General features: G+C 31.4%; 3 protein-coding genes across 4 annotated transcripts; 2 read left to right on the top strand and 1 right to left on the bottom strand.

Annotated features, from left to right (window-relative positions):
• Positions 1-1,959: 1,959 nt before the first annotated feature.
• On the bottom strand, positions 1,960-2,472 carry LOC150028122 (Bowman-Birk type proteinase inhibitor PVI-3(2)-like). Its single transcript, XM_090301848.1, has one exon. The coding sequence runs from the start codon at positions 2,429-2,431 to the stop codon at positions 2,069-2,071; it is 363 nt and encodes a 120-aa protein (XP_090157974.1). The 5' UTR covers positions 2,432-2,472; the 3' UTR covers positions 1,960-2,068.
• Positions 2,473-3,303: 831 nt separating this feature from the next.
• LOC150028121 (Bowman-Birk type proteinase inhibitor 2) lies at positions 3,304-3,793 on the top strand. Its single transcript, XM_090301239.1, has one exon. It carries the CDS (start codon positions 3,365-3,367, stop codon positions 3,686-3,688), a length of 324 nt encoding a protein of 107 aa, XP_090157365.1. The 5' UTR covers positions 3,304-3,364; the 3' UTR covers positions 3,689-3,793.
• Positions 3,794-13,480: 9,687 nt separating this feature from the next.
• Positions 13,481-19,788, top strand: LOC137837786 (uncharacterized protein At5g08430). 2 transcript variants are annotated; one of them, XM_090301237.1, is made up of 8 exons: positions 13,481-13,930; positions 14,315-15,091; positions 15,600-15,703; positions 15,925-15,984; positions 16,190-16,240; positions 16,897-16,968; positions 18,211-18,574; positions 18,727-19,788. In XM_090301237.1, exons 2-8 carry the CDS (start codon positions 14,410-14,412, stop codon positions 19,656-19,658), a joined length of 2,265 nt encoding a protein of 754 aa, XP_090157363.1. In that variant the 5' UTR covers positions 13,481-13,930; positions 14,315-14,409; the 3' UTR covers positions 19,659-19,788. The 2 variants fall into 2 exon arrangements, with proteins under 2 accessions (XP_090157363.1, XP_090157364.1); XM_090301238.1 differs by having other exon boundaries at positions 18,666-19,788.
• The last annotated feature ends 1,828 nt before the right edge of the window (positions 19,789-21,616 follow it).

The following is a 21,616-nucleotide window of genomic DNA, read 5'->3' as shown; positions in this document are numbered from 1 at the left end:
GAGTGTTCCAACCCGTATACATAAAACCATCCACCCACATACAAGGTTCACACAAACCTGCTAAATAATACAGTTACATTTCCTATAAAACTTCTGAAAACAAAAGCACACTTTCCAGCAAAATGCCATTAAGCTAAAAACCAGAAACAACCAGCAAAGAATAAGCTGGTAGCTTCAAAACTAGATGGAGGCAAATGGAGAATTCATCCCAGCCAAATTCCAAGATTCCCCCAGCCGTGCCGTTTGGCATTGTGATAGCAGCAGCACGTCAATCTTAGATGTGCTGAACAAGCATCCACTCTTCAAATTTTCAACGTAGGAATTTAAAGTTGCACACATAAATTCAAAAAAAACATGCCCTGCAGCAACAAAACTAACTTCCTCAAAATTGTTTCTCCAAGACTAAGTAGCTGCTGCGGACTAGAAATTTATGATAGATGGAAATTTTGATATTTAAACATTTATACCATCTATATATGTGAAAGACCAAATCACAATCTAATGGTTACTAAAGAATTGACTTACTCAAAATATAGGAAAAATCCACACCTTTATAAACTTTCATTTCATTACTTAAAATAGCTTCTAAAATTACTTCTTTGAAAAGAAAAAAATACAAAAACATTCCCAATAGAAGAGACAAAACCACCCAAAAATTCTCCCCACATCCTTCAAACAAAATATAAGACATTCTATTGTTAAGAACTAATTAATAGATAGATATCAATTTAAACCACCAATTATTTTTATGGAGAATTAAGTTAATTGATATATAGTTCACACTTGAAACTGATTTAAAAACAAAAGACTAAAAACTCAATGTTCTCATTGTTGTAATCACGAAAAACTATTTAATAACTTTTGAAAATGATGAAGAAGAGCAGCCCTTTTACTCATATATATATATATATATATATATATATATATATATATATAAACGATAATATAATTTTGTTTAACACGTCAGTAATTTTTTTCAAGAATTTAACTGAATTTTAGCCTTTTCTCGAATAAATGAGAATCTGATTTTTATTAGAAACTTGACCACTCAACCAATCAATCCCGATGAGAAGGTCATCACATGACGATACGCGATCAGCCGACCCATGACGAGAAGTCATGAGTTGACAAAGTCAGCAGGGTTAATCCACGATTAAGGATTGTTTAACACATCCCTAAACATGAACCAACTTCCTAATCCGGTCCATCATCGAAGGCTCATTAAAGTAATATAAATAGCACACACTCCAAAGAGAAAGATACGACATTATCTACAGAGTGTCGACACTCTGATTGACTTGAACATTTGAGAAAGATACGACATTATCTACAGAGTGTCGATACTCTGATTGACTTGAACGTTTGAGTGTCCTACTGCAGGTAAGGTAAAGGCCAAGAGGAGAAAGACCGAGAAAAAAAAGATGAAACAGGAAGCTTGGAAGTAGAAACAGAAACAATAGTTCTCTATGCCCAAATCCAATCAAGAAGAAATAACCCTCTATTCTCTTTTAAATTAGCCAATATATAGGTAAAAACAAGAAACTCAAGTAAAGTTTCCTCGTAAAAATCAACAATATTACTGTTGATTTTTTTTCTTTTATATTGAAAGTTATACGAAAAAAAAAATCTGAATAAAATGAGTACGGTTGAGGAAAATTTGATAAATTTTTATAATTAAATCATCCATTTTATAAGTCATGAATTTTATAACATAAAATTTACATTCATATATAATTCATTTATATATTAAAAATATCACAATTTTCAATTTTAATTTTAATCGATTGTACATTTTTAATATTTCTACTTTTTATTTATAAATCCTAAAATCACATTTTCTATTTATAAATTCTAAAATCGTGGAACCAAACGCAAGCCAAAATTAAAATTCACTAAACTAACTTTCGTGTTAATCTCATATAAACACAGAAACTTGCATCAGAACAAAGAAGACCTAGATTTGCAGAAAACAGGAGCTTTTATTAAAAGTTTATTCATCTCCTTACACAGCGAACAAAGCCTGAAAGGGCTTCATCCTTTGAGAGAGAGCTTACACAAGACTCCTTCACTAGTTACCCGAGTCATCATCATGACTGGGCTTGCAAGGTTCATAGCAGAAGTCGTTTGTGTCAGTACAAATACACTGTGCAGGAATGGAAAATGTGCAGATACATGATTTGCATTCTGAATGGCACGAGTTCAACCTCAAGTCTGAGCAGCGGCATTGAGGAGGTATTGACTTTGTGCATGCGCAGTGATCACAGCATGCTTTTGAAGACTCAGAGGGCTCATCAGTGGACTCATGACGATGACCACTTTTCATGAGTAGGCCTAGCTCAGACAGCTTCAAGCTAGCAGTAGAACTTCCCAGAAGGAAGAGTAGCACGAAGCACACCTTTAGCACCATCGTGTTGTTGTTCTTCAAACCCATCTTCTGTTCTTGCTGTTTGCTGTGAAGAGAAAATCCCCTCAAGAGGGTTATTTATATAACAATATTTGCAGATGGAACTAGGCCATGACTGAATTATGAAGCATTAATAGTGATGTTTTCGTTGCTTTCTGCATTGCAATGTGAAAGGTGGCACACATGCACGATACCATGCTTGAGTTTGCTTACACGATTGCTAAATCAGAAAAGTGAGGTGTCACAACTACCCATATTATTGTTCCATTTCTTATTTACCTATAACAATCTCAACGTGAAGCATGTCAGTGAAAGTATAACTTTACTTTTCCATAGCATTATAACATATCAGTTTATTCGACCATAGATATGTCTTGTTTTTCACTTCATATGTGAATTTTTTAGTACAAACTTGTGATTCATCCTCCATCCATATGAAGTCATTATTTCCTACTGCTATTAGTTTAATTAATACTTCTTATTTCCTCCATCAGCTGGTTCAACTGAGTTAATCCCATTGGTATACCAGCTTCTTCTCTACAGAAAATCAAATTTTAAACTACTACTTAAATCTGTAATTGAAGTATATTTTGCAGAACCCTATAAAACAAAATCAAAGAGTTATGTATAAAGAATCAAGAACAAACTATTACGTGTCAAGTTTATTTTCCTTCTAATTGGCAATTATATCATAGACAAAACAAGATTAATTAATTATGTTATAATGCTTAGTTAATCCATTTTGCATGCTGAACATTGAAATAGACACGTTATATAGCAATCGTGTAAGCAAAACCAGGCATGATATCGTGCATGCTTGCCACCTTTCACGTGCAATGCAGAAAGCAACAAACAGATACTGTTCACTGTTCCATCTGCAAATTTTATATAAATAACCCCTCGTCATGGCTCTTATAAACATCTTCACTGCAAAAACAAAATATAAGTTTTAAGAACAAGATGATGGTGCTGAAGGTGTGTCTGTTACTAGTTTTCCTTGCAGGGGTTACCACTGCTCGCATGGATCTGAACCACCTCATCGGAAGCAATCATCATGACTCAAGCGATGAGCCTTCTGAGTCTTCAGAACCATGCTGTGATATCTGCGTGTGCACGGCTTCAATACCTCCTATATGCCAATGCACAGATGTTAGGTTGAATTCATGCCACTCAGCTTGCAAATCCTGTATGTGTACGCGATCAATGCCAGGCAAGTGTCGTTGCCTTGACACCACTGATTATTGTTACAAATCTTGCAAGTCCAGTGGTGAAGATGATGACTGAGAAATAGGAATGAACTCTCTCTCATGAACAAAGCCCTTAGACTTTGTTTATTATGTAAGAGAAGACAATAAAAGTTGGAATAAAACCTCATTTTGCATTCAGCAATTTTATGTGTGTTCTGATAAACACTGCCATAAATGCTTAATTTAGGATCTTAAATTAAGCATGCATAGTTTCCACTGATATTTCAAAATGAAAAATCCTTTTTATATTCTCCTAAATGCAACTTGGTATGAAAGCAATTAAAGAAACAAGCACATGGTGAAAGTTTAAGGTTCTTAGAACAACTTAACCTACAAGAATAATCATATTTAACATGTTTTATACTTTGTGGAATTTGTGGGATTTTTACGAACATGCATTACAATAATTTTTTGTAGTTTGAGATTTTTTTTTAGATTTTTTCTTGTGGACGTGGAATTTTTAAAATTCTAAAAACTCTAAATACTAAAAATATTATTATTAGTGACAATTTTTTATTTATATATTTTTATTTATTATATTTTAATTAACCTAACTTGTTTATATTTTAGTTTAGTTACATTTTTAATTAATTAACAAAGTTAATTTATATATTTTAATGGTCTTTTTATTTATATATTTTAATTTAGTTATATTTTTGTACAAAGATGATGATGACCTCTATTATTTATTTGTGTGCTTTAATTTAGTTATATTTTTCATCAACGTACATATTTTTCGCTACAGAAAAGTATATATTTAGATTTTGAACTTTCTAAGATTGAACACGTCGAAAGTTAGATATTTAGAATTTTTTTTTTCTTTTTTTTTTTGATCGAGCATCACCTGTGCCCTCAAAAATTAGATATTTAGAATTTGAAAAATCTACTTGCCATTCGATCTTTTTTCTACGTATAAAAAATTAGATTTCTCGAATTTAAACTTTTCAAATCTAAACATCTACTTTAGATATTTAAACTTTACTAGATTGAACTAGTCCGATAGAGATTCAATCATAGATCTAAAACAATAATTATTCGATAGTGAGTTGATCATAAGTTCAAAACAATAATTATTACCATATACTCATTTAACCATAGTTTCAAAATAAAAAATAAAAATTAGGATAGTGATTTAATCATAAGATTAAAACAATAATTATTCTTTTATGACTCATGGTTTATTCAAGTGATTTGGTAGTTCATTAATTACGATCATCTTGATTAATCTTCTAATTTCTCATAATCATGTTAATGTTACTGGTTGTAGTAATCTAGCAGACTAAATAGATCAAATGTGCACGTTTGTGTTTCTAATAGTGATTTGTTCGATATTTTGTCTATAGTCTCCCACTTTCTATTCTTGTTATCCTGCATATTAAATCTACAAGGCATTGGGGTAAAGATAAGAGGTCTATACCATGGGTAAGTTGGGGGAACATTTGTAAATCCCATGAAGAAGGTGGGTTAGGGATCAAAGAGGTCAAGAAGTTTAACTATGCTTTAATGGCGAAATGGAAATGGAGATTAATGAGTGATGAGAAGGAGAAATGGAAAGATATCCTGGAGTCGAAATATATGGAGATAAATGGGACCAATCACACTCGATCGTGTTACCAATCTTGGTGGTGGAGAGACCTAATTAATTTTTGTGGGGAAGGCGAGAGTGTAGGCTGGTTTCAACAAGCTTTAGTGTGGAACGTCAGATCTGGGAATTCAGTCAGATTCTGGGAGGATTCTTGGATTGTTGAAAATAAACTCAAGGATATTTATCCTAGATTATTCTCTTTGTCCGTAAATCAAGGGATGACAGTGGGTGAGTCCGGTTTTTGGGATGATTATGGTTAGCATTGGAACTTAAATTGGAGGAGAAGGAGGTTTCAATGGGAGTCGGTCATGGAGGAAGAACTTCTATCTATTTTATCTACGGGAGTCCTACATAGAGGATCCAAGGATTTTATTACTTGGAGAGGGGATGTCAAGGGGGTTTTCTCAGTGAAATCAGCATATTCTATCTTGGTCGACCAAAGAAATGGATCGGGTAATGATGTTTTTAAACTTCTTTGGAAGGCCAAAGCTTTACCAAAAGTTTTAATCACTGCTTGGAGAATCCTTTTGGACAGAATTCCAACCTCCAAGAATCTTATGTTGCAAGGTGTAGATATGAACTCCCCTCTCTGTGCTTTGTGTAACCTCTCTGAAGAATCCACCCAACATCTGTTTCTGGACTGTGATGTGGCATATAGAGTGTGGATGTTGTGTTTCAGATGGATAGGTATTTTGGGAGCTCAAAACAAGGACATATGTAATCACTTTCTGAACTTTCATTTATCTAATATGTCCGAAAAACAGAATCAGGTTTGGAAGGGAGTGTGGGCAGCGATTGTACGTTGTATATGGGAGCACAGGAATAATATGATCTTTAGACAAAGGGTTCCTGACTCTGAGGAAATCCTTCAAGTTGCTCAGTTACTATCCTGGCTATGGTTGAAACACAGGGAAAGTACTTTCTCTTACTCTTTCTCCGACTGGTTATTGAATCCAATCCAATGTCTCCTTTGTGTAAGATAAGCTTAGCTCGGAGCATAAGGGTTCATACGATTACAATCATGTTTTGAGTATGCAGGTATCTTTGAGGGGATAACATGCTGGTTATCAACCTCGGAGATAGGTAGGGCTGGAATGTATGTAGGAGTTGTTGAAGATTGGAAATTTTCCCTGAAATATTGATTATAACATGGTTGGTTTATGCAGAGTTCAGGGTGGAAGTGTTCTCTATTTTAAGGGAAAGAATTTTTGGTTTGTTTGGTGGTATTACGGTTCTGTTATGCAAGGTACTAGGCCTAATAGCCTTAGAAGTAGTTGGTTGGCGCTTTAGAGATGGAGGAAGAGTCGTACGTGCTTTTTTTCTATTCGGTGAAATGTAGAAATACACAAAGCAATTTGGGGTCTGTTGTTGAAGATACTATATAAGCAATAATGGAAGCATAATGGTAGGAATTGGTTTGCTAATATGGTTGAAGGAAAGTTAATAAGGGTGCAGGGAATCTGGTGCTGGTTATGGTTATGAAGAAAAGAACGGAACACTTCCAAATGAATTCTGCAGATGGCCATGTAAGGGATTGGACACTTAAGTTCGTTGTTGGGTCATGGTAGTTGAACAATGCCAAGACACTGCATATCAGTAAACTTATATGTGGAAGGGAGACACTAAGCTAGATTTGAGTTATTGATATGGTCAAAGAAGCTTGAAACAAATCGGGTGCATCATGATAGTGAGTAAGGGAGGTTTGAAGTGTTAGACAAATATCTCTGCTGGGTATGGTGCTGGGTATGGTGAGTGAATGAAGTGTTACTGGAGGAGCATTTGTAGGTAGACGCTGTCACAATCTCTTTTTTTTATATTCTTGGTTTATTGCAAATGTGCCATAATGAGTGTTGTTTTGTGATATTGAGGGACCTTAATGTGTAGGCTTTTGGCTCATTGATTCTGAATGAGTGCTTTATTTTTTTTAGTAACCTATAACTTGGTTGGTCTGGGTATCATGGTTCTGTATACGGGTTGAGATACCCCTGAAATATCTCTTTTATTTTATTATATTTTTTGCTGATCAAAAAAAAAAATCTACAAGGCATGCCTATTAATCAGCCTCTTCCCTGTTTTGGCCACTTCTAATTTACTGCAACATCATTGTTTTTGTGCTTTATATCTTAGTTTTTTAACATTGTATAAGGGTTCCTTAGTTCGTTGTTGATTAAAAAAAACATGAAAATAGTGATTTAGTGTACTTATTATTAATCCAAGATCATGCATTAACATGTGCCAGCATAAATACTTTCTCCATGTCTACCATTGCATTTCTAAGTAAAACCCCGTTTCTGTGTCCAAATTCCTTAAATAATAGGGATGACAGCAGGTGGACCTATCTCGCATTTGACCCACAAAATATATGTCAGTGTGTCATGTCCAACGTAAAATATACGAGTTAATTTTACTAGCATGCCCCATATAAGGGTTGGCCAACATAAAAAATATTTTTTTTAAATTAACAAAAAAAAAATTAAATATAAGTTTTGAATAAATTTAATTATTTTTCTTACCTAGATGAATTGTGTAAATTGTCTCACAGTATTATTCTCATGATACATGCGTAATAAGATATGAGTAAAAATTTTAGAATGTGAAATTTAAAGATTTTCAAGGTTAATATAAAAGTTAAAATTTATGTTTCGGATTGTAAAGTATTTCAAATTACACAATCTATAATACAATAATGATAAGTATAGGACACTATCCATAAATCACACAACTATCACACCCAAGTTGCCCTACATACAAAAAATAAGTGTACAAGATATAGACCATTTCCCACCCCGACCCATTTCTTTTGTAACTTATAACATGCGGCTACCTTTCCTCAAATTACCCGTCATGCAAAAGCTTGAGTTGAAGGTAGTGCATTAGATTTCAAAATTCATCATATATGAATCCAAATTGGACATTACTTTGTACGCATGACTTTCTATATGTAAATTTCTATTATAAGTTTGTGATTGATCATTCATCCATATCCACTCATTTTCCCTATCTTTGATTGGGAATATCTTAGTTTCCTTATGAGTTGTGTCTTCATTCCTTTCTCCCAATCAAACCTCTTCTTTCTCCATTGTAGTCTCCATTGCCATTGATCTCCTATCCTTTCCCTGAATTGTTCCAAATTTCCTTCCATTAGTAATATCCCCTAACCACTTATCGCCCCAAAACTTAATTTTGTCTCATTTGCCTCTATTCTAGACTATATTACTATCAAACCAATGTTGTTCTTCATCTCCCACAAACCTTCCTAATGTCTTTACAATACGACGATTCATAACTTAAGTCATTCTTAGTATCTAATCCTCTCCATAGCCCATATTTTTTAATCTAAGATTTGTTTCCATAGGCTTGTTTCACCCCTTCCTGTTGTTATTGTAGAATAAAAGGTAGACAACAAAATAAAGGAAACACAATACTAAAAGAAGAAAATATATCAAGTGAAATAAAACAAAGCATAATATTCATTATCTTTGCTAACAATACATTTATAATGCTTGCAGTAACTGAAATGCTTTTGCCTAAAGTTTAGGAACAATTACTTAGAAAGACTTATTCAACAATTGAAATAGAAAAAAAAACAAATAAAGATTTACGTGCAATTCAAAAAACAAAATATCTAACACTTCCAAATCTTCATTTTCTTTTGCCCAAAAGATCATATTAAACATTTTTAAGTCATTTATCCCTAATTCACATTTTACCTTAGGTTTACACATATGATCCAATTTTATCCATGATATTTTCCTTTGTTCATGGCCTCATCCCCAAAGAAAGTTTCTTTGTAGACTCCTAATAACTTTCTCCACACATACTCACATTTTGAACAAGGAGAGATAATAGAGTGGAATAACACACAAAACTAATTTAATAAGGGTTACCCTACCTGTAAAAGGTAGATTTCCTTTTCATACTACAAGTCTCTTACAACCTTTGGATATTATATTTTTTCAAAACTTTTTCCTTCTAGGTTTTGTCCATGTTCCTGCTAGGGAGATGGGACCTAGAGAACTATTGAAGTCTTCATCTTCCTCCTTGGGTCGGGCAGGCTGTTGGGTGCTTGACTGGGGTCCTTCTCGTCTTCGTGCTTCTCCTTCGATTCTCGGTCTCGGGTGAACACCGAATGGGGGTACCTGCGGAAAGCACTCCGACGCCCAAGTCAGTAAAGCGGATGATAGGTACTCAGGTAGGTGTACAGTAATAAATGACGTACCTTTCTTCTTGTGATGTGTGCTATTTATATTATTTTAATGGGCTTACCTTATTGGGCCTGATTAGCGGAGTGGATCTCACTCAGGGTTGCATTACCTAATCCTTAATGACGGATTAGCTTCACTGACCTTCGTTTAAGCGTTAACGGTAGTATGGGTCAGCCGACCGTGGCGATTCCCCTCGGCCAAGTCTCTCAGGTCTCGGTCAACTCTCTCAGGTCTCGCGCAGCTAGGTGGGTCTCGGTCAGGGAGACCAAGTGTCGGTCTCGCCCATACCGGTATAGTCCCCATGGATACATTACAAGAAAATATTGTATTACTAACAAAAACTTATCGACAAATTTATGTTCGTCAGTAATATTTTTATTACTAACAAATTTATGTCTATTGATTTTACCAATGAATTTGTAATCGTCAATAATTATCGATGAAACTAAAAATTTAAATGTGAATCAATACCATAAATTTTATCCGTCGAATTGAACGTGAATTAATATTTATCAATAAATTTTACAATAATAATAATATTAATAATATTGATAGTAGAAATAATTATAATAATTGTAATAATAAAAAAAATTAATATTATTATTATATTAATAATAATTATAATACTAATATCATACCAGCAAATTTAGGTCATTTTTGTTCTAAGTTTCCAAGAAAACTAACGTAGATGTTTTGGTTTTCTCTTGCATTTGATTAGTTTTAGAAATTTACGTATTAAGCATAATTTCCTCTAATATTTGTTTGAGCGCATCTTCACACAAACTTTCCTTTTATTAGAATTTATAACTAATTATAGAAAAGATTATCTTGATGGCAATAATATAAAGCCAATAGCTTCTGGAAACCTTTTTCTTCTGTTTGAACTGGTATGTTATTATAATTTATTTTTTAAATAAATTAATTGTTTTCATTAATTTATTATTAATTTCTATTAAGTAATAATTAATTGTTCTTTTATTATTGAATTACATTAACTATTTTTTAATTGATATAATATTTTTTTTTTAATAATTAATAAGTTTCATTAATTTATTATTGAATTGTATTAACTAATAATGAACACATTAACTATTCTTTATTTTAATTGAAACAATACAAGTTTACCCCCTTCATTTATATTTTCCATTTATTCTGCTAAAGAAACCAAGCTTCAGTAGTTTGACTTTTTTTATATATGAATTTATTTTATTATTAATTGTTACACATTAAATTTCATGTTAAAATAATCATAGTATTTTTTACTTTTTATTAATTTTTAGACCATTTAAGCAAATTATAGTAAAATAGGTTATTTATATTCACGATGACAGTAATATATATATATATATATATATATATATATATATATATATATATCGATATAAAGAATGAAAAATAAATTAGATCGGAAATTATATATATGTAAATGTTTGGGCAAATTCATGTAATTTTTTTCAAAAATACTAATGTTATATATTGTATAACATGATGTTTGATTTATTCGATCTAAATTAATATTTTTAATTGAGTTTATTTTTTTTAATTCTATTTAAATTAACAAGGTTTTAGCTGAGTTGATCTAATTTGGGTTATGTAAAAATGATAGAAATTCAATGAGTCTAAATTTATATAAATTAATTGATTAAGATTTATTTTATAGGTATCTAATCTAAACACATCCATCAATACTCTACTATGTATTACAATTTATGGTTACTTTTTGGACATTCTTATAATTTTTTTATCATGACAAAATTTATACATTTATATATAAAGGTTTCAAAAACACGTAGGAACGGGTCGGGTCGGGTAACTCACCCACCCACCTCGCGGGTTTATAAAAGTTGCATTCAGTATTTTAATACTGATCTCTATTATTGGGGAATTTTATCAAAGTTGAATAAATTCATTACATGTAAATTTAAAACAATTCATATACTAAATTATTTATTATATTTTAATTCAAACATAAAAATATAATTTAAATAATTTTTAGATTATATTTTTACTTAATTTATATTTCTGAAGTTTAAAATATAAATATAATTTTTTAAAATATTCTTATAAAAATATTAAAATTTATAATATTTTTCTCCTTATATATGATATACATCTCTGTCATCTTCACTCTCTATAAGATTCTCAAATATTCCACACTTCAAAGGTTTTAAAAAATATAAAATAATTGTTTAATGCATAAGTTAAATAACCTCTCTTAAGTTTTAAAAGGCCAATCATAATACTACTATGACATTTATTAGTTCGATATTATATATAGAAATTAAACACGGATTCACAACAATTCATCTAAAACAATTAATCTAAAGAATATTAACATCCATATTGAACTTTTATTAGTGAAGAGATTTTTTTTAGATAAATAAAGAATGTTTATGTTTAATGTTTTAAAAAACATCATTCTCGAATTTTGATGTATTTGGATGGATGAGGGAATGTATAGAAATTTGAAGGAGTGAATTTAGAGTGATGTGAGAGAAAAATGTGAAGAAAATAAGATTGTTTTGATTAAAGTATATTATAGTGGATTTATAAGAAAAATTTATTAAAATTTATGAATGATGTAATGGTTATACAAGAATTTTTAATTTTTTCAAAAGGTATAAAATGTAAGTTTACAAATTTAGTCTTATATTTAAAATTTAAATTTTAATAATATTATTATTATTATATAATTTTTTTATATATAAATAACTATATTTATTTTTGTTATATTATAATTTTATTTGTATTATTAATAATAATATTGTTAAATATTTATTAGAAAAAAAAAATAATTATTATGAATATTATTACTATTTAATAGACTTATTTATTTTATTTTATTAATATATTATTTTTAATTTTTATTAATTATTTACAGAAAATTTCCTAAAAAAAGATTGGATATTTTAGTATTTATGTGTCTATGATTCATTCACTCTCTCTTATTTCCGCACAATTTCATAGATTCAAACTTGGTTCCATTACACCTTTCCGTGCTCATGAACAATTTTTGACCTGAACAAAACAAATTCTTGAAAAAAAAAAACATATTAGGATTGACATTAAATGACGTTGAAAACATTTTTATGAAGTGTCTTATAAAAAGAAGGTAAAAACAACATTATTAGACACTAAACTTATGTGTTACTTAAAAATGTTAAAAGTAAACTAAAGAATTTTGGACATTCATCCATCAATTGTTCACTAATCGAGAATAAGTGGACTAAATACAATCAAATCATTGTATTTCATCTCTTAAACTTTTAACAGAAAGATTACAATTTTACCATCAATTATAATATTTAATCTAATGATAAATATCCAATTAAACAATATTTTACTTAAAAACCTTATGTATTGTAAGATACTTTAATTTTCAACACTCTTAATTGATTCAAAATTAAACATATTCGTAAACAAACACCACTTTTTTTTAAGAAAAAAATATTATAATTAATGATAAAACATAATACCTCTAATTTAAAAAAAAATACTTAATTAAACCACAACACCGTATAAACATATTGTATAAACTACCCAAAAAAAATAATGTATATCTTATACTCCATTTATTTCTTAATTAATAAATGACGTTTAAAGTTAGACTAAATATATTAATAAGACTATTATCTTTCGTAATTTTCAATAAATTTCTTAATTTCTTTCCAATAACACCGTATTATTTTCATATTTTCTTACAAAAATAATTACTCAGAATACCTTATCTTATATATTTAAATAAAGTGCAATCAACTTTTTTTCTCCTCATAAAATAACTTACATTCTTCCCTTACAAAAACTGCAATTTTTTTTTCTGTCACCAAAGAACCACCTATGAAATAAAACATTTGAAGCATTTTTAATTCCCTTTAAATTTATCAAAAGTAAAATATAATAATGGTTACAAACACGTATAAACGAAATAAAACATGAATTAAAAATCGAAAATTAAAATAAATATTTATTTATTATACTTATATATCAATTATGCGCCCTATTCCAACCAAATAAATAAATCTTAGCTATTTAGTGAAACATAGTATAACTAACATATGTTCCATGTTTGAAGATGGACGAATATCCTACCTCAATCTCGAAGTTAATAAAACCAAACAATAATAAAATTGAACATTATAGTTTTTTTATTTTTTTATTTTTTTTTATTTCCTATGAATTTATTCTAGCACAGAAATAGGAAGGGTGGAGAATTAAATATGTCAGAAACTTTTAATATTTTTTATCATAAAAGATTAATAATTATAAAAAGCTACAGAATATGTTCTTGTATTTTGCTTCATAGTTAGATTCGTAGCTACTAAACATTTCATTTTGCAGTTTGGTGTTCAGTGTTCCTTCTTCACTCTGTCCAGAGGCACGCTACCGGAGTTGCTCCCTCCGCCATCAATCGCCACCACACTTCTCTGCTTCTTCTCGAACCTTCGCCGCCGCTATCTCACCACTGTCTCTCTCGGCCAACGCATCAAAGGTATCTACTCTCTCGTACGCTCAATTTTGTCTATTCATTTTTCCTTTCTTTCATCCAATTGCATGTTTCTTTGCGTTTGTTTATGTGTTGGTGATGACTTTTGTATAGGGTTTTTTATTCATTCTGCTTATGAATGCGTGTTTCTTATGGTTGATTTTTGTTCTTGTTGTATTTCTTTGATTCTTCTTGGTGGTGCTTTCAGCTCAACTCCTCTTTTATTTTTATTTTTATTTTAGGTTTCAAGGGCCTTGGAAAATGCCTGTCATGTTTTTTTTGTTTGATATAACTATGTTATTGATACGAATCATTTCGTCTGGGAAATATTCTTGACCGCTGTTAATTGCGTCTCCAATTTATGTTTTTTTTTTCTTTAATCAATTTAAGCTTTGGCTGGAGATTGTCAACGGATGGGGAGGGGAGAATTTGAAAGGTAGAAGACTGCGAGCATTTGGTGGAGAAGGTTGAATTTGGGTCTGTTTATGGTAGGAAGGATGGATGATGAATCTCATGGCGGTTCTTTCTGGATGGAGGAAATTAATGAGAATGTTCAGACACCCGTGAGGAGGAAAAGGAAATATAGGACGAAGAAAAAGGAATATCTAGGATGGGGATCGACTTCCCTTATTTGGTTTCTCCAATCCATTGGTAGAGATACAAATGAGGAGATAACTCAAAGCGAGGTTGCAAATATTGTAATGGAGTATGTTAAGCAGAAAAATCTCTTTCACAAAACAAAAAAAAAGAGAATTGAGTGTGATGAGAAGCTTCACTCGCTGTTTGGAAGGAAGACCATTAGCCGGTTGAAAATCAATGACTTGCTTGAGTCACACTATGCGGAGAATTGTGAGGAATCCTGTGATGATGTTTTGTTTGACTCAGAAGAGGATGAGAATGCATCTTCAATGTATGATACCCCGAGAACAACACCATCAGAGAGGAGGAGTCAACCGAAGAAACCAGTTTTTGAAAAACCAAGGAGCTGTTTTGCCACCATAGTTCCCGCTAACATCAAGCTTGTTTATTTGAAGAGGAGTCTAGTTGAGGAGCTTTTAAAGGACCCTGAAACTTTTGAGACTAAAGTAGTTGGAAGCTTCATAAGAATCAAACGTGACCCAAATGATTACCTTCAGAAAAACTCACACCTGCTTTTGCAAGTCACAGGTAATCTAGCCGCTATTCATTAATTATGACATTGCATTCAAATAAATGCTATTTTTTTTCTTCTAAATGTACAGTTCACTTTGAATAGGTATGTTCATCAACTGCTTAAATTGAATTCTTATGTTTCTAACAAGCGAAGGGTTCTAACAAAAAAGCAATCTGAAATGTACCTATTCTCTTTTTTACATCATTGGTTTAGATCACATGTGTATGATGATCTAGCAAATTAGTCAAATTTGCTTGATTGAAGAATTGAGAGTGTTTACAATGATAACAAGGAACAGAATATTCTAATCCTGTAACATAACTCTTGTTCGGGTCCTCCTGGGACATAACTCATAAAGCAAACCCTTATTATTATGACAGCAAGCAAACAACCTAATCAACTCTCGAACACACTGGCATGCAATTGACAATTGAATTTGACAGATATAGAAAAAATAGACAATGACATTTATTTCTTCTAATTAGCTGAAATGTAATTTTTTTATTTTTCCGGATTATCCAGGTACCAAAAAAAGTTCTGAAGTAAATGGGGAAATTCACCTTCTGGCTTCTGGTTTCATTAAGGACATCAGAGTTCAAATGCTTTCAGATGATAATTTCTCTGAGGTACGTTTATCTTGCTACCTTGTGCTTTATTTAGCAAAAATAGTAGTAGTCATTGCTTGATTCTGGTGCTAAGCCAAAAGTTCCTAGGTATCTGTATGTAATCATTGTTCTTGATTAATTTCTATCAAATTAATGCTTGATTACTGCAGTGACAGTTTTAAATTAGCACATGTTAACTAGAAGTTGATGGTGGGTTTGAGATTGTGTGACTTTGGTTTCAGGAGGAGTGTGAGGATTTGCGCCAAAGAGTAAAAGATGGCTTGGTCAAGAGACCTATGACTGTAAGCTCTTTTAATTGCTTTGACTTATTTTTAAAAAAATAGTGAAATTCCTTCAGCACTATAGCAATCCTTTTCCATAGATTGTGAACTGGAAGGAATAAAGAGTAGTGTATTCTGTATTAATGCAAGTATGTTTTGCTCTTGATACTGTGTCTGATGCTTTAATGAATGTGTATAATATGACATTTTCTTTTATACTTGGTAGGTGGATATGGAACACACAGCGAGAGTATTGCATGAGGATGTGACTAAGCATGTATGTACTGAACTTTAGCTGAACCTTGTTGTTTTAGTTGCTTTGTTTGTGTTTCTGTTCATGATTTCTTCATAAGTTGTCAAGCTAGTTTTTGAAACGTGAATATAATCAAATTGTAAGATTAACTAAAAATAGCTTGAAATATATCTTATAAATGACAAATAATGTATAGATTTCAATTTAACAAATTTTACCAATAATAAATTGACAAAATAGCTTGATCACAAGTCTCAGTAACCAAATCCCAAGCCATAATTAAGTGTGTGAAGCTCTCTTTTAATTGATCAGTTCCCAGCACTGACACATCATAAATAGATTTTTCCATTCGGTGTCACATTCTATCACCTCTATACAGTACTCTTGGAAATATAGAATACTTGAGTTCAAGTATCTGCCAACTCTTGGATTCTGTTTATAGTGTTTATTTATACATGCTAGCCATACCTTAGATATTTTTTCCCATTCTTGTTGATGTTTGGCTGTATGTCAATTATCAATTTTTGCTTAGGTGTATGTACTTGTCCTGTTTGTTCTGTGTTTACATTGAAACTGTTCATGTACTTTACATCCTTTTCATATCTGGGTTTATTTTCGCCTAACTTTACTCTAATATTTCCTTATTCGTGCTTTCTTCTTATCTGATGATTTTGTTTCAGTGGCTTGCTAGAGAACTTACTCTGCTACAAAATCTTATTGATCGAGCTAATGAAAAGGGTTGGCGTAGAGAATATCCTTTTCTGTTATTCATTTGACAATTTTTTCTATATTGTGGTATGTCTTCCCATCCTCTTCTTTCATCAGAAGATGGCAACAACCTAGTTAGCACATTACACTACCCTTGTTACTTTGTACATTATTAACTGTACTATTTGTCATAAATTAAAACCACGGGCTATTTATGGCAATCTATTATACATTACATAGTAACCCGTTACAACTTCATTAACTCATGATCCTTGATAGTTGGATTTATAGTTCTATTGATTTTGTTTTTGCAAATAATAACACTGGTATGCTTATTCAACTAATAAATAAACAATAAAAAAATCAGATCCAATCATTGTTTTTCAGGACACAATTTTTTTACACTTGTTGATAATGGGAAAAACTCAAGTCCCACATTTATTATAGATATCTAAATAATGTATATAAATGGAGGGCATCCTCATCTTATGAAGTGACTTTTGTGGTTGAATTTGGCCTAAACCCAAATTATACTCTAGTATTGGTGTTTATTCTAGATATATTATTGGACTACTTTTGAGCTTGAGGGGGGTGTATTGACAAAAGCACAAGTGTTGTTTTAACTAGAAATAGTGTTGGAGTAGTTTGTATATATATGGGAGGGGGGAGCTAGTTAGTGTTTGGGATTGAGTTCAACACAGACCCAAGCTGTTAGAGTTGGTCAGACCTAATTGATTTGATTGATCAAATCAATTAGTCTTTGTTTCATCTGACACTTGCATAATTCTTCTTTAATTGGCTAATATTTCCAGCATTAATTCTTTCAACCTCATATTGTTCGATAGATTTAGGGTGAAGCATTTCTCTTCCTAATCACATCACATACCTTGGATATTTACTCAATTGCTCTCCAAACCCCAATCCCTTGAGTTATGCCCAAGTGACAAGTGAAAGGAGGGGGGTAGCTTCTGTGCTTCTCTTAAATGCAGCATGCAGACTTATCTGTTGTGTAATAAAACTAAATACCACCATAAAGATGCTACTCCACTCAAAGTCAGACTGACTGATTACATTACAATCCCTTCTAGTTAGTTCTCACCTTTTTTTCAGTACTGTAGTACACATCTGATTTAGAAAGCAGTCAGTTGTGGTAATCAACATTGTGCATTAGAATTATGTCTGATCATGTATATAATGCTGTATGCTTTGTTTAGTGATCCTTTTTAAGTAAAATTTTAAGAAAGGTTTTGTTTGAAACAAAGATTCCTTAATCAATTTGAAGTACACTGGATGAATACCTACAAAGAAGAGAGAAGCTTCAGAGACCTGATGAGCAGGAACGGTTATTGTCTGAGTTTCCTCAAGTTATTGCAGATGATCAAGAAACAGAATCTCTCTCTCCAGATGATCGAGATAAAAAAGTGGAAAACAATTTACAGGAGTTCTGGCAGGCTACCAGTACAAAATCATCTTTAGTGACTGGGTTTGCAAAGGAAGTTACAAATCCAAAACTGGATATTGCTGATCTTGTAAAACTGCAAGGCAATTCACCAAAGTCAATTCCCATTCTTCGAAGATCACCAGATGTTCCTCTTTTGGATTTCACAAAGAATCGCACCATGTTGAATTGCACTTCAAATGACACTGCAGGTTTGTTATAAACATTTTCATTTTCCATGGTTCACCCTTTTACTGTAAGCAAGTTTTTTATCTGTGAATGTGTTTGATGGTAATATTGCAGGGCTTACTCTTCTAAGCTTATGCTAATGTCATTCTTTGATGTTCTTGGCGTATTTTGGCAGAGCACCAATCCTGTGGCTTACCTGTCCAACAGCCACTAGAGCAACAAACAGAATTTGCATATAAGAATGACATGTCTAAGCCAGCCAAATCACATGAAGCAAAGATCTCTCAGTCACTGCCCGACAAACAGATATCGTCATCTCAGATTCATATAAGCAATGACTTATATGTCCAACAGCTGCAAGAACAACCAAGAGACTTTGCATCTAAAAATGGCACACCTAAGCCATCCGAATTACATGAAGGGAAGATCTCTCGAGCCTTTCCCAACAAACAGATACAGCCATCTCAGGTTGAGGTTTTAGAGCTAAGTGATGGCTTATCTATCCAACAATCAACAGAGCAACAAACAAACTTCTCGTATAAGAATGACATGTCTAAGCCAGCCGAATCACATGAAGTGAATATATCTCAAGTACTGCCCAACAGACAGATACGACCATCTCAGTTTGATGCTATAGAGCTAAATGATGACTTAGCTGTTCAACAACCGGAAGAGCAACAAACTGACTTTGCATATAACAGTGGCATGTCTAAGCCAGCTGACTCACATGAAGCGAAGATCTCTCCATCACTGCCCAGCAAACAAATACAGCCATCTCAGGTTCAGGTTACACTGTCCAGCAAACAAATTCAGCAATCTCAGATTCAGGTTACGCCGCCCAGCAAACAAATGCAGCCATCTGAGATTATAGAGCTAAGCGATGATGAAGAAAATGAAAAGGCAAGTATTACAAACCAGTTGGATACCTTGATTTGGCATTACAAAGATCCCGGGGGTAACATACAAGGACCATTTTCCTTGATTTCTCTGAAACGTTGGAGTGATGCTGGGTACTTTACTAAAGATTTCAAGGTCTGGAAGTCAGGTGATAGGCAGAATCAAAGTGTATTACTGGTGAATATATTAGCCCAACATTTTACCATTTGATCAAATTTCTTTTGATGCACATTGTAAAATCCTGCTGAATAATTTGTTGTGATACCTAGGCAACCAACCAATTTACTACTTAACTGTAACTAAAAACTTTAGATCTCTAATTGAATTCATTTTCCTCCTCCTTGCTGCAGTCCATCTCTTTACTTGTTCAAGATGGATCATTCTGTCAGGAGTTTTATGTTGAGTAAAATAAACTACAGGATGAAATACTTGAGTCAAGAGACTTTTTCTTTTAGTGGATTAGTCATTTGGGTTAGATTCTCGTCTTCTATGATGCATAATGTTATTTTGTTCGGATCATGTGGAGCGATGTTGCAATTCTGCAGAGGCTATGGTTGTCCAAAGAGGTTGATGCCATAGACATTACTTCACGATGAGAGTATTGTGAATGCGCTAACATGAGATCTTTATAAAGTTTGGATTGCAAACATCTCGGTGCCAATATTCAAATTCATAATTTTATTTCATCATATTTCTCTTTCTTTTCTTTTCTAGACTATTGTTTATTTTTACTTTTATGGATTATTTTATATATATATATAACCCTATTCGTAATATTGGCAATTGCTTTCTGCACCCAACATTTTTTAACCTGCACCCAACACAATTTTCAAAACTCCGAAAATACCCTTTAATTCAGAAATGAAAATCTGGAATTAAAAATAATGCATATGAAAAAATAGATCTGGAAGAGATTATTGTGTTTTGGATATAAAAATCCAGAAACAAAAATTAAAATATCATTCCAGATAAAAAAAAATCTGAAATTAAAAATAATACATTTTGAAAAAAATTTATCTAGAAGAGATTATTGTGTTCCGGGAAAGAGTCCGAAATATAATTTTAATTTTATATGTACCCATTTTTTAAGGGTATTTTCGTCTTTTCTCCTATAATTGAGTGTATGGTGCATGAAGCAATTGTCCGTAAATTTCTGCCTCAAACATTGTCCTCCCTATTTACCCTTATATTTTTCTATTTTCTTATTTTTACAATTAATATGAATTTAAGAAAAACTAGATCGTGAACATATGAGATGCCCCAAAAACAATTACGTAAATTATTAGTTTATTATTTTTTATATATTAATATTTTTTTAAAATAATAAAAATCATATATGACATGAATTGTCGAAAAATCATTTGCTTTCTTTAGCTCAATAAAAAAAAACTACATGATATGTAAATTGAGATCAATCAATATAGTCAGCAAAACACATCAAAAATATACACACGAATTATTTCAATATTATTGTTCCGCATAGTGCCTTTGAGATAAAAAAAAAAAAAAAAACTTCCATAGACAAATTATTTTAAAAAAATATATAATAATCTTGATATATTAACCTTGTCTTGATTTATCTTAATGTCTTAAAATACTACTATTTAAAAAAAATATCTTATAAAGTTGAAGTTAAATAATTAGATTTTGTAATTAATAGAGTCAAAGTTGAAAACTAAGTTCATATAAAGAGAATGGCCAATTTTAGTAATGTGAACAATATCGACTTCACTTTTTGCACAATTTATTTTTGTAATTATTAATTAGTATAACTTTTAAAGATATACAATTGTATTTACTATATTAATATTATTCAATAGACCATTTTACTTTTATAATTAATTAGTATAATTTTAAAAACTAATAATCACATTTATTATTTTAACATTGTGAAAGAGACTACCTTACTTTTATAAGTGAGGTTAGTGAAACAATATTATATTATTTGACATGTCAAGAAAAATATAGTTTATAGAAACTAGAAAAATATAGTTTTAGTATGTGGATCCTATTTTTTTTTATTATTACTATATTGTATATTATTATGTATTTATATCTTTTAAATATTGAATATCACTAAGTAAAAGTAAGATAGAAACATTTTCTTTCATTATTTATGAGTTTTAACTTACTATTTTAATAATTAAGTTGCAGTACAAAATATATTA

This window comes from Phaseolus vulgaris, chromosome 4 (assembly GCF_051622355.1).
Source record: "Phaseolus vulgaris cultivar YP4 chromosome 4, ASM5162235v1, whole genome shotgun sequence".
In the NCBI taxonomy this organism is placed as follows: domain Eukaryota; kingdom Viridiplantae; phylum Streptophyta; class Magnoliopsida; order Fabales; family Fabaceae; genus Phaseolus; species Phaseolus vulgaris.
The sequence above is the reverse complement of the archived record's forward strand: the minus strand, read 5'-3'. Positions and strand labels throughout refer to the sequence as shown.